The sequence below is a fragment of the Lepisosteus platostomus genome, chromosome 11 (assembly GCF_059453375.1).
Source record: "Lepisosteus platostomus isolate fLepPlt1 chromosome 11, fLepPlt1.hap1, whole genome shotgun sequence".
Lineage (NCBI taxonomy): Eukaryota > Metazoa > Chordata > Actinopteri > Semionotiformes > Lepisosteidae > Lepisosteus > Lepisosteus platostomus.
The window spans coordinates 27,103,226-27,117,712 of NC_142621.1; the positions used below are offsets into that span (position 1 = coordinate 27,103,226).

At 39.1% G+C, this 14,487-nt stretch overlaps 1 protein-coding gene across 1 annotated transcript in view; it reads right to left on the minus strand.

Annotated features, from left to right (window-relative positions):
- qsox1 (quiescin Q6 sulfhydryl oxidase 1) overlaps positions 1–14,487 on the minus strand; it is a 49,804-nt gene that overhangs the window by 20,972 nt on the left and 14,345 nt on the right. The window contains exons 5-8 of the mRNA XM_088598960.1: positions 12,630–12,720; positions 11,063–11,208; positions 6,089–6,223; positions 4,673–4,802 (exon numbers count right to left, since the gene is read on the minus strand). Of these exons, the coding sequence (XP_088455086.1) occupies positions 4,673–4,802; positions 6,089–6,223; positions 11,063–11,208; positions 12,630–12,720 (502 nt within the window). The remainder of the gene's footprint in view (positions 1–4,672; positions 4,803–6,088; positions 6,224–11,062; positions 11,209–12,629; positions 12,721–14,487) is intronic.

Below are 14,487 nucleotides of genomic sequence, written 5' to 3' on the forward strand. Positions count from 1 at the left end.
AGAACCTTGCAGACGTGTGGTTAGCATTGCTGCCTTGCAGCGCTGGGGCCCTGGGTTCAATTCTGGACCTGTGGTTGTGTCTGTGTGGAGTTTGCATGTTTGTGCGGGTTTTCTCCAGGTGCTCTGGTTTCCTCCCAAAGCCCAAAGACATACTGGTCTGTTAAGTGGCTTCTGGGAAACTTGGCCCTAGTTGTGAGTTGTGTTGTCAGCCCTGCGATAGACTGGCGTCCCTTACAGGACGTTCAGTACCCTGCCTTGCTCCCATCCATTGCTTGCTGGATAGGATCTGGCTCCCCCATGACCCTGAATCTGAAGAAGTGGTAAGTAGATGGATAGATAAGTTACCGTTAGTAATGGCAGCAAAGAACAAAGAAAAATTTTTTTTGCATAAGTATCCAGACCCCTGAACTCAATATTTGAAGGGAGAACCCTTGGCAGCAATTCTAGACAAGCCTTTCTGAGTAAGTCACCACTACATTTGCCCCAGGCATAGTGCACTTTTTCCCTTTTCAGATTTATTCTGGCTATCTCAATTTGCGTGGAGATTGCTTACAGACAGCAGTTTTCAAGTCCTTCCACAGGTTCTCAGTAGTATTCAAGTAACAATTTTAACTGGGCCCCTCAAGGACATTTGTGTTCCTATTCTTAAGCCACTCCAGTATAGCTCCGAGCTTGTGCTTTGGATCAGTGTCCTGCTGAAAGGTGAAATTTTATCCCATGTTTTAAGTCAGAATCAGGTTTTCCTCTATGAATTGTCAGTAATCTGTTCCATCCATGTTCCCATCAGTAATAACAATCTAAACATAATGCTCCCACCACCAAGCTTGACAGCAGGAATGGTGTTGAGTGCTACACTGTGTATGGTTTGTGTCAGATCTAACTCTTGTATTTGTATAACTCTTGCAGTGAGTCCCCAAAAAATATCTGTCTTGTCTGACTACAAAACCTTTTGCCTTATGTTTGCAGTATCACTTAGGTGCTGTGTTGTAAACCCCATAAAGGATCTGAGATGGTTTTATTTTCAATGTCATACAGTCTTCCTTTGTGTAGTGGCTGGGGTATTGTTGACACATGGACATTTTCTCCCATATCAGCCACTGAACATTGTAGCTCTTTCAAAGTCACCTCTGGCTTCACAGTTGCATCTCTAATCAGTGGCTTTCTTGTCTGGCTGCTAGGTTTGGAGGGACAGCCTGATCGAGGCAGTGTCTTGGATCCTTCTATCAACTTCACCACATTTAAAAAGATATTAAGGGTCTTAATATCTTTTGGTCTGTGTCTTTCCACAAATGTAACCTTTATTAACTTTAACAACTATACAAGTCGTTCTGAAAGCTCCTTAGCCTTCATGGTTGAATCTTTGCTAGATTCCCAACCTGCATAAGACTTCCTGAAGACAACTGTATTTATTCTGAAATCATGTAAGCCAGTACTATTGCACACAGACAAAGGGCCACAACAATTTGCGTGTCTTGTTAAGGTAATATTGTTCCCCTAAAGCAATAAGGGTTTGCCACAACAAAGTGTTTGAATACATATGAATCGTTACCTTTTCGTATTAAATTATTATCTATTTAGTTTATTTTTTACTTCGTATTTTCTGGAGTACATTGTGCATACGACGAACAAATATCTACTTAAGAGTGTCATAACTGCTAGCTTTATATCAACAAAGTGGGAAAACTGTGCAAGGGTCTGAATACGTTTGCAAGACAATGAATAAATTATGTGTATAGCTGGAGATGGCTGAACAAAGGATTGTAAAAGAAAAGTTGGAATTCGGATCTGTACACAAGATTGTATGCATTGTTTCTGAATCGTCAAGCCATTCCTCTTGCAACTCATATTATTCTTCACCTGGTTATACTGAAGTCCCTCTCTTCACTTGCCTCCAATGGAATCTGGTCAGCTGCTCAGTGACAAGAGGTTAAATGTTTTTTTTGTTTAGACAGGCCCTGTGCCTAATTGATATCTCTGACACACGTCAATACCTGCTGTAGCCTCTATTTCTAAAGCCTGCAGTTTAAACACAGCCATCCGGTCAGTTAAAAATCCAGAGGGAGCAAAGATATCGATGGGAAGAACTGGAGTTAATGGGGGGGTTGTACTAACCCATCCCCAGAGAGATGACAATCACAGAGATGGAAGTGGGGGTTGGGTCACAGCAAACAGGGACAAGTCTAGGGAGGTCAATGTCCTGAGCCCATTTAAAACCATACCTGGCAAAATCCAGGCTCCTGGTACTGGTTGCATTCTGGATATGGAGACAGTATCTCATTTGTTATGAAATAACCCAAGTTCTTGTCTCTCTTCAAACAGCAGGCAAAGCTATTATCAATAAAACTGTCTCAAAGGACCAGACAAAGTTTCTCCAGTGACACAGACCTGAAGACTTTGCCAAGACACATCAAAACATTGTGGTCTTGATTAATCCACAATGAATAATAAAAAAACAAAACAAACCTAGATCAACTTTGATGATATATTCATTCCAACATGGATATATCTAGACAAACACACTGCTAAACCAGGATTAAAAAATGTCCTTCAAGTGATTCTTATCTAAATTGGAATTATTTTAGCCTATTGCGTTTGTCATCGCACATAGGCTTAATCAATTCAAATATCCTACTACGCAGATCTCCAAAATGTGAAAAATAGCAATCGGTTCAGTACGAAAAACCTAGAGTGAACTGTTTCAATTGAATGGGGACCTTCATGAACATTTAACTGGAATAAGACTATGAACTTAATGGTAAATGCCAAATAAATAACTTAAACCAAAAATTATTTTAAAATTGAACAGATATAGTTTACCATTACTGCCATATTAGTAATGGTTATATCTCATTGTAGAATGAAACCTTAACTATGGTGAAGAACATCTGCTTTAAATATCATTCTTACTGTATATGGTCAGTATCGAGTAAATGAGTTTAGCTGTTTCAGTCCTCATTCAAAAACAGAGAAAGTCATGTTTGTGTGGCTTTCTCCCTCTGGTGGCTACTAACCTCAACTGCACCAACCTAATTCAGAGGGAAGCCCTTTTCCAGTGTGAATCCACACCACTTCCAAGATTCGGAAAGAACATGGTCACCCTGCATGCAAGAGCGTGTTAAGACACACAATTCTAATCACTTGATTTGAAAAGGTGTGTGATAGTACCAGTTTAACATACGAGAGCCACAAATATTATTTTAATATCCATAACAATATACGGAACGTGAAGTTTAGTTAGACTTAATTTGTGTTGAGGTTTGTAACGTTTGTTCATGTTCAAAAAAATAAGTTGAACAAACACTCTGTAGCAGCTGTATGATTTTGTAGCACTTATTTACTTGACTAAAACCCCTAGTGCAATGTACGGCATTGATGAATACCTGGACAATCTATAGATTTTAAACCCTGTGTTAGGGATTAAATTTATGTTACTAGCAAGTATGTCCTTTTCCTGCCCTTTAACACAGCACTTATGGCTACACAAGTGGTTGTTCATGACTCTTTTTTTAATAAAAAGCAATCAGAATTACCTGTCTTTTCAAGTGGAATAAACAAGGACACACTAGTATAATGCTAGGTGCCTCTCCATGGGCCTTCATAATAAACTTGCAGTGTAGTTTTGCTTTCCAAATATTGTACCTCTATCGGTTTAGGATCTATGATCTATTAAAGAGAAGCTGTGCAAGGCTGAGCCTGGTCAATACTCAGGGAGACCTGCCAGGAAAAAACAAGTTGCTGCTGCAAGTGGCACTAGAATTTCCATTACATTGCCAATGGACAGCAACAATGTGTTACAGGAGGTATCAACAGGATGAGTACAAAGGTTTTGACCACCTGGACATTAACATTTCTGTGGCACTTTTTAAATGAATGGGTGTGTTAATACCTGTGTTCTAGCTTGGATCCACTCTGGGCTAAAACAAACAGGCTTTCCTAAATGTTATTGTTAATTCAGGTGGTGAAGTAATTTCTCTCTTCCCTGCCTGAGAAGTGCAGTGGTGCATCATCTAAGTCGGTGCTGCACTTCAGTAGTGGATGAAGAGGACCTTTGCTGTATGTGAAAATGTTGAAATTCTTTGAGATCCCTTAGGTTGAAACGCACTTTATCAAGCCAAAGATTTATAATTGTAAATTCAGAATAATTTAGAATGTAAAATGAGTAGTTTAACAACAAAATCCTTTATATCAGAACAGGACTAACAAGAATTGTATAGTGTAATTCCCCCACTATACACTAGAATAAATGCTGTGCTTAGTGACTGAAAGAAGATGTACAGTATGTTTATAATATTGTATAATATCTATCTATGGAAAGTCAAGAAAACACAAACATTTGACCAAAGATTTGCACAACATTTCCAGATGCTGGTTTCACAAAGTATATGGAAATGGTATCTGAATGCTCTTTGGCATCACTTTCAATTTCAGGAAACACCCACACTTTGAAATCAGTTTGTTAGTTCATGCAAAAGGACTTGTAAGAACCATTACTTCACAGGACCGCTGTCACTGTCACAAAGAAAAAACAATTGGATAATCTTTTATTCCTAGTGTGCAGAAGGGCCATACCATGGAGTCTCTCTCTCTGAGGACATGGATACTTACCATAGAAACAGTTAAACCTGTGTGGATTCAGGTCCTATGGCTCTGGACTCCCCTCTGCCTCACTCACCTTGGCCAGCACAGAGATATAGAGCTTGAGAGCGCTGAGAGCTTCTCCTCTGATCTCTGGGTAAGCTGCCACCTCCACTCGCAGAGAATAATGCAGCGCTGACTCCAGATCTGCCATGTACACCCGCGACCTGCCAACACAGTGAAACGCAATTCACTTTTTACCCTTTATTAGAACGGTAAAAACCAGGAGAGCATACTTCCACCTTTCTTTTACCGTTTTAAAGTCATTGCATGTGCAGTACATCAAAGCCATCAACATAACTGTCTCATTTACCTATTCTGACAATAATTCAGGGCTTTATAATATTGAGATTTGATTTCACATTTCCAGCAAATATGAACTGCTGTGTATCAATCCAGAAATGCTTCACTCAACAGCTAGTGTAGTGGTCTCAAAACAGTGTGTTTTGAAATGTGTTGTGATTTTACACCTTGACACCTCTAGCAAACTCTGGATTCCTGATACTCCTTTCATCTCCTTTTGAACCACAAACCTCACGATCCTTACAGTTACTAAAAGTACAGTAAATCCTTAATTGATTGACATTGGGCCCCCTGCCTGAGTCCATCTCTTAAAAAGTTTAAAGATCTTTTTAAAGCTATTTTTTAATGAAAAGCCGGCTCAGCTTTTCATAACTCCCATATCTCTGAGAATTATTATTGTTTATTAAGAATTACTTGCATTTTATTTAACTTGCACCATTTGAAATTTGTACTGAATGAATCATGTAGTGTACATCTTGTGATCCTAGCAGCTAACCTAATGTTTAATATATTGAAGAGCTTTTAGAAGTACTGCACATGAATTACTCTTTATAATATAAAACAATGAATGATTTTGAAGAGTCACTAAGCACAATCTGGACAGTAGCCAGTCACCCAGACCTGTCCTTTCACAGAGTAGACAGGCAGGACCACAGTAAAATGTGGACAGATCGCCCAGTGTCAGCTTCTGCAGCACAGTAGGTTTTTGTAAATAAACAGCTCATGCTTTCAGACTTAAATACACTTATTCTTACTAAATGTTTACTATTTAGGAGTGAAAACCATATTAGACTAGAAATACAAATTTATGTAATGCAGCCTTATACCACAAATGTCAAAAAACAAAAATGCACACGTCCAAGCATTTTAAAATAGAATGAATAAAAACTGCAATTCAAAAAATCTTGGCTGGATACAGAAAATGCTTGCTAAGGAAAGAGATAGCCACCAGCCCCATTAGGAAATAATTTCAATCACCATCATTCTTCCAGGGATCAGATTTGTAGAGAGGGCAGATTCTGTTTGCCAAACTACCCAAAGAAAGCTTGTTAAACAAACTGCGTGGATGGCATAAATCCCCAGAGAGACGAGGGTTAGAAGTTCTTGAGATAATTGCTTGGCTCTGGTACCATGTTAACTCCGATCTTACCTGTTAAACTCCCTCCACTCTCGATCCACAGTGCTTTTGCTGTGACTGTCGTTCGCGCCCTGAGGTTTTCCTGCCCGAGCCACCCTGGGTAACTTCTGGAGGGCATAAGAGTAAAAGGAGCGGGCCTCTATGTTCCTGTGAAGGACAGAAAAAAGGCAATGTTAAGAACACAGCAATGAGTCAACATCAGTGATTTAACAAATTTTCTTAAGTTAATTAAGTTAATAATGAAATTACATTATATGAAATTAAACTATGCAGAAGGATACATGTAATAAGCTTTGTGAAGCAGTCCAACAATCTACAGTATTGTAGTGCACATTTAAAGTGTTAAAATGCAGAGAGCATGTATAAAATACAAAAAGTACAGGTGACAAATCAGAAATCGGAGACAAAAGCAGGCCAAGCATACCTTTACTGTATGTACATAATTGAGTTTAAGAAAATGTGCGTGTGGCCTGATAGCAAATAGTAGTGGGACCAAGCACTGCTCTACTGGCGATAAATCTGCAGGCTTAAAGATCTGGTTCCTAGCAGGTCAGCTTAAAAAACTAAACAAAGTGTCCATTTATGGTTTCCAACAACAAACTGTATGACAAATAGTATCAAGGATCAACTGGAGAACATATTTGGAAAAGCAGATATCTGAACTGCTGTGGTACTGCAATTTACCTCCTAACAGGAGAGCACAACACAAATTTAAAATGCAATGTCTCATTGCAGAAAAAACTCACATGGTCAATTGAGAGGCAAGGAGTACAAAACAAATGACAATAAAACGAAAATGAATAATATTTTCTTAATTGCTAAAGAGCAATTTTACATGGACCTATATTTTGAATCTCTATTATCACAACTGATTAAGAGATTACTCTCCATGCTCAATAGGTGATTATGAAATAGAACACCCCATGAATTTCAGTAGTGTGTACCACAAATCTCTCATGATAAAAAGTCTAAGTGAAAAGACGTAGTAGAATATTCTACACTTGCATTCCTAAATAGATGGCCACTACTTCAACTCTCTAAGCTTTAAGTAGTGAGTCTCAGTTACACCGGGGCAGCTTGCTAAACCCTGAGTTAGACAGTGTTGAAATAAAATGAGATGACAGAAAAATAAACACTTCGTATGTCAAGTATTTTAAAGGGGAACTGCAGTTCTCAGACTGGTTATTAATTCATTCATTCACACCATAATTCATACCATATGAATTTATACCATAATTCATTGATGGTATAAATTGTTTTACAAATGTCAAATTATGTACAAAATCATGAACTTTGTGAAAGTACTGTAAGTCGCCATGTTGTAGCAAACCTGTAATCTCTCCATGGGCGAAGTGAGACTTTGCAAGGATTGTGACGTGAGGTGGCCCTTCCTGCTTGCTAGGCACTGTAATGACTAATGTCACGTAATGTACGAGCAAATAAAAATGTGTTGTGCAGCAGACATTTCACTGCAGAAATGTGCCAACATGATCTGCATGCAACAACAGCATGCAGAGTTAACAAGTAGTATCTGCCAGCAAAACCATGTTGAAATCAAAAATAATATTTCTACTGGATTAAAAGATATATTTACAAGATATCAGATTTACAGATATCACCGGAAGCTTTGTTGCCTCACTCTGAATCGCATCCTGGGAAATTTAGTCTACATTGTGATGTAAATTGAAGGTTTTACACTTTACTTTGTACATTTTACTTTTATTGTGCTTTGAAATGCACTCATCAATGTTAATTCTTTCTAATCCCCAAAAATAAAAATAGTGTCGCAGTTCCGCTTTAACAGATTCAAAGCAAAATCACCATGCTGTCTTTAAATACTACACAGTTTTGTGAAAAGGGCACAAAATGGCCAGTAGGATTTTGTAATGTGCTTTAAGACATTTTTTCACCTTATACATATTGTCAGGCAATTTCTATCAATGTCTGAAGATGAATGCCTGATTCATGCATTTAGAACCTCAAGACTCTTTTACTCTATGGGCTCCCCACTCTCTACTCAACAAGTTGCAATATGTCCAAAACTCTGCAGCTAAACTGCTGACTCACAACAGACCTTGGCAGCATATCACTCCTACACTTAAATCTCCAAATTGGTTGCCTATAAAGTCACATACTTAATATAAGATCTTGTTACTGACTTTCAAGGCTCTAAATAATCTGGCCCCATCACACATGTCCAAAGTCCTCCATGTTTACACTCCCTCCAGTGTGCTGCGTTCAGTTGAGGCTGGTCCTTTGCTCACTACAGTATATCTATGACTAAATCTCAGACTTTTGGTGACCGTGTCTTTTCTGTTGCTGCTCCTCGGGCCCTACGAAAGGCAAATTCAAGCTCACCTTTTTTACCAGGGCCTATTTCTGATTGCCCCACATCTGTATCTGTATAAACCGCCATGCTCTTGCTTATTTTTCTTTACTTCATCACTATGTACAGCATCCTTGGATTTGGAAAGGCGCTTTATAAACAAAAGATGGGACGTTTTTGCAACTAGTATTCAAGAGCAATAAGCAAAATACTCCCACTTAATTACTCTTGCTGTTATTTGCTTCTTCAAATGATGAAAACCTAGACAAATTGTTTTTTAACTGAAACAAATGAACTATTTCACTATTGTTTCAGAAAGCCACTTCATTTCCAAATAAACCATATGTGCATTAAACTCCTAACTGTGAACTTGTAGGTTCAGGTACCCCGTCTGCCTCAGTGTAAACGTACTCACATCTGATACATGAAACTACAAAAGGGCAGTTCCACAAATAATTCTTAATATTCAGACACTGATATTTGAATGGAAAGCCGTTAAACAAAGAAAATTAAAACAAAAATGTATGATGAAACGGACTTTAGTGTTACACTGTGAAATATTTTAACATTTCAACACAACTCAAGTCTCAGGGCCCCTTTCTTTATTCTTCCTAAATCATACTCACAGCTGAATCACAGTGCGACAGGTAGGCAATAGCTTAATCAATCTGCATTCAGCACTGCCCTAGTTTTGAGCAGATGGCAGGAGCAGATAACATCATGGATAATTTTCCCCTCGACTGCCCCAGCAACAAATACATAACAGTTTGTTTTCCTGTTGGTGTCTCTTCCCAAAAACGAAACCTGCCATTATCTGAAGAGAGAAAACAGAAGCAAGGCCTACACAAGCCACTGCAGCCTGGGACTCAATTACACTTGACTAGGGCCTATTCATCCACACTAGTCCCCAGAGCACAGGCAGCACGCTTCTGGGGGAGACCAGAGGGACTTGGTTCACCTGGGAGACTGCGTGTGACAGCTCCATGATCCACTGTATCAATCATCCATTCAGACTGATGAGTTGCCATCTGCCATGGAGTATTTCTGAGGCCATTTGGCAGGTGAACTGCAGTAAAACACTGGCATTGTTTTCATGCAACAGATTAAAAATCTTTTCCCTCCTGTACACCAGAAAAAATCAGTAATAAATCATTTTTGCATTTGTAAAGTGAAGACTCTTTATCGTGCCAAGTTATTAAAATAAACCAAAAAAATCTCTTGATTTATTCACAGGGTAAGTGAGCTTCATCTTGTAACATCAAACAAAAATCCCTTTAATGATGAAAGCGTGGCTAACTTATATTTTCATTTTCCCCTTCCAAAATCTTTAAAAATATATAAATTATAAATAAACTCCACTGATAGCCAATCTGGTATCCCACAAAATGAAGAAATATTAACTTACAGAACATATTCTTATACCATAAATTTTACAGTTCCTTCCATATGTAACACCCCTTTGGAACAAAGTCTGCTATTCAAGCTACTGATGTCAGGATATGAGCTTGATTTTATTAATAGCATGAGAGTGTTTTTGAGTGATGTTTAAACATGACAGACTCATTCTATGACTATTAATTGTGAAAAGGGCTTCATATACAGTAGTTTGGTGTGCAATATCAGGAAATTCCTTTTTTTAATGATTAATATGCTTAATGACATTGCATTTTATCTAAAGAATATTTTGAGAAGAAAGAAAAGGGTAAATCTGTCAGGGGCAGCAAATGCCCATCTAATACACATTTTCAGGCCAATTATAAATTTTCCACTGCTAAGGAAACTACCTGTCATGTATTATACAACAAGAAACCCACATACTGAGTACTGTCCTGTTGAAAATGGGGGAACTTTTGCATTGCTTGTCATCTACTGAGTGGGAAATGAGAAAATACTGTATGTTACCGCACAGTGTGCAAAGAAAAAACTGTGCTTGCCACTTGCTTGTGCATGCATAAAAGATTCATAGGTTTGCCAGTTTTAATCGCACAACAATCACTGCTGTCGTTCACAAAAAGAAAGGGCAGGGCGTTACAGGAATGTTGCTTGCAGGAACATTACAAAGTGCATTTGTTCGGGAATTCAGGATCCATCCATCAATTGCCTCTGGGCCCACAGCAGCACTGCCAGTTAACAGGAACCACCTGTGGTCAACCAATAGACACTCTAAAGTGTATACTGACACCCGCAACACCAACTAAAAAAACACTTTTGTACAGTATTAGCTATGGCTGGAAACACAATAATCCATCATCCCATTATGTGGGGACCCATGAAATGTTTTACAGGAATTAGGCAACTCAAAGACACCAGCATCCAACGTAGTCAAGCCTACAATGGAAACAAAATGACATAGCTGAGCTGCATGACTTGCTTTTGTGCAAAAGTGCAGACAATTACCCTGGAGTTCTGGTCAAATATGGCCCTGGTGTGAGTGTGAGTGTGAGTGTATTTGTATTTGTGTGTGCCCCATTCAGGGTGTATCCTGGCTTGCACCCAATGCTTCCTGGGATACGTTCTGGGCCATTGCATCAGTGAATTGGATAAGCAGGTATTAAAAGTGATGGTAATAAGTAGGTTAATTGATTTTGATTCATTCCTTAACTTAAAGTCTGGCTGGCAAGTTGTGATGCAGGACCTCAATACAATTTAAGTAGACTTACACCGTGACCCTGGTGTAGTTCCCATTGGCATAGTACAGGTAGCATGAGGGGAAGTCTGTGACCCTCATTCGGGAGACCAGGCCCTGCTCACTGCTCAGCACCCTCCTCACCGCAATGTTCTCATACTGCAGCAAGTCCAGCGTTACCTGAAAACACAAAGAACGCTTTCGCTACTGCTTCCATTCATACCCCTTCACAACACAAACACACCAGAATTCGACACAATGACATATTGGTTTTCCTTGTACAGTATATTCAAGCAACTTTCAGAAGCACACTTCAAAAAGCAATGAACGCAATACACCAAAGGCCAGTGCCCTGCATTGGAGCATCTGAAGTCACTTCAGAAGTCAGGAATGTCATGACACCGCAACAGGTTTATTATTATCAATCAGTATTGCACTGACATCAGTTTCTTCTTTCGTGAGTTTTAAAGGAGTACTTTATTTTAAGGTAGGTATTCCTTGCTGAAAACTCTGCTTTTTAATCAACTTGTTATTCACACTGCTCAGCACTTCGACAAAGATACCTAAAAAGAGGACCAGGAAATACACAAAAAAGGTAACAATCTTTAAATAAGGTAGAAATGAAATAAGACAATTCTGCCTATCTGGGCCGCTAACAACAAGCTTATAACCCAGACTCCCATTTACCTGATTCTTCAAGAACTCCAGAAAATCTATTTAATAAATATGCTTTTTTTTCCCAGACATTTCTAATTTTTGAGTAAACAAATTCCAATATTTGCCAGTTGGCAAATTCCAATATTTTGATTCTATCATAAGAATATTGTTTCAAACCCTGAATCCCCTCCTTAAAACAAGTTCTACTTTTAGAATATTTCACTAATATGGCAAGAGGAAAGCCCTGGGAGCCAAGAAACAGAAAGAAAAAAAAAACAAATACAGCTTAATGGGACATGTACAGTAACACATATTGCATTAAATTGCTGGCAAATTCAAATGACAAAATGGAATCCTTCAAACACAGGTCATACGTTCAAATTGCCCCACAGACCTTAGGGTGCAGCCAAAACCCAAGGATCCTCAGAAGGAACAGCAGCCATTTCCAATGATCTGTCAATTATACTGCGTATGTGGCAGCAATGTCAAAGGTGAAAGGTCACAGGGGCATGAGCGTGCAGTGACTTTGGCATACATTTACTTGTGCAAACCTGCTTAAGCAATGATCTTGCCAATTCAGAACAAAGCTACCGTATTCTTTAAAGGTACACAGTTCATTTTACCATCACAAAACCTTGATATAAAGTCCTGCTATACAGTGTGATAGCAGCATAGGAGTACTGTGATGAAGCTAATGTACAGCTTAAAGAACAGCATTCACATTCCTGTGATCAATAATCACAGTACATGTTCAGTACAATCACTCCATCCTAAATATTCTGCATTCATAACTGCTCTGAATGAGTCCCCTAATCAAGAGTAGACAAGATTTTGTCTCGTCACTGACCGTTCATTGTCCTGGCATAATAGAAAGATTATAGCAGTGTAATACGGCTGTTTTTTTATTTCTATTTTATTTCATTCACTCTGCTGTTGCAACTCACCTCTCGTCCCACATAGGAGTCTGCTGTCTCAAAGATGAGAGCCAAGTATTCCACATTGTTGGAATCAAAAAAGTTGTCAATCTCCACCTCACTGCAGCGGAAGCAAAGACATAAAATTCATGTGAGGATTGAATCGTCTTCAGAAACAGAGTTCTAGATCAGAAGATGAAATAGCACAGCTGCTGTGCTGTGTGTGGAGACTATTTCCTGCTATGTGTAGAAGGAGCTCCTGCTTCTGTCCTGCAGCCTTGCTCTGGGACTCTGTCAATCACTGTTAGAAATCCTACTACTTCCTCTCTCTGCTCAAATCTTAACTAGAGTCATTGTTGTATTTGGCCAAAATGGTTACTTTTATTACTGCCTCTGTGACACTACGTTCTGCCTGCATGTCTCTTTAACTGTGACTTCTGTTGTGAGACATCCTTAATTCTTACAAAAATAAAAATACTTATTTTACCCTTCAGCTCCCTCTGTGTTCTAGAAATGTACTAGAGTACATTGTACAGGCATAAGGCTATGCCTGAAAATTTAGAATAGTTTAGTTTTCAGTCTTTTATCAATGGCAACGACCCTTACCACAAACCTAATTTTAGCTTTTATTTTTCTGCGTCTTTATTACTTGTAACTTTTTCATTTTTTCCTTTAGGTCAGACTTCATAATTCACCTTTATCAATCACCATGTCTGGGTGCTACAGTGCATCCTGCACAACAAGCACTCAGTGTGAAAATGTATTTCACATAAGCATCATGGCACACATAGAACCTGACATAAGCATAAGAGCCGGCAGAGGAATCCTACTCCGTTGGGCCCCTGAGAAAGGCCCTTAACCCCAACTGCTCCAGGGGCGCCGTATAAATGGCTGACCCTGTGCTCTGACCCCAAGCTTCTCTCTCCCTGTCTGTGTGTCTCATGGAGAGCAAGTTGGGGTATGCGAAAAGACAAATTCCTAATACGGGAAATTGTATATGGCCAATAAAGTGATCTTATCTTCTCTTGAAGCTGTCAAGATAATCAGAACCACCCCTATTAACCTAATGTCATGATCGCATCTTTAGTTGAACATGTACAGTGCCTTGCGAAAGTATTCGGCCCCCTTGAACTTTTTAACCTTTTGCCACATTTCAGGCTTCAAACATAAAGATATACATTTTTTATTTTATGTGAAGAATCACCAACAAGTGGGACACAATTGTGAAGTGGAACGAAATCTATTGGATTTTTGAAACTTTTTTAACTAATAAAAAAAATGAAAAGTGGGGCGTGCAAAATTATTCGGCCCCCTTGCGTTAATACTTTGTAGAGCCACCTTTTGCTGCGATTACAGCTGCAAGTCGCTTGGGGTATGTCTCTATCAGTTTTGCACATCGAGAGACTGAAATTCTTGCCCATTCTTCCTTGCAAAACAGCTCGAGCTCAGTGAGGTTGGATGGAGAGCGTTTGTGAACAGCAGTTTTCAGCTCTTTCCACAGATTCTCGATTGGATTCAGGTCTGGACTTTGACTTGGCCATTCAAACACCTGGATACGTTTATTTGTGAACCATTCCTTTGTAGATTTTGCTGTATGTTTGGGATCATTGTCTTGTTGGAAGATAAATCTCCGTCCCAGTTTCAGGTCTTTTGCAGACTCCAACAGGTTTTCATCCAGAATGGTCCTGTATTTGGCTGCATCCATCTTCCCCTCAATTTTAACCATCTTCCCTGTCCCTGCTGAAGAAAAGCAAGCCCAAACCATGATGCTGCCACCACCATGTTTGACAGTGGGGATGGTGTGTTGAGGGTGATGAGCCGTGTTGCTTTTATGCCAAACATATCGTTTTGCATTGTGGCCAAAAAGTTCGATTTTGGTTTCATCTGA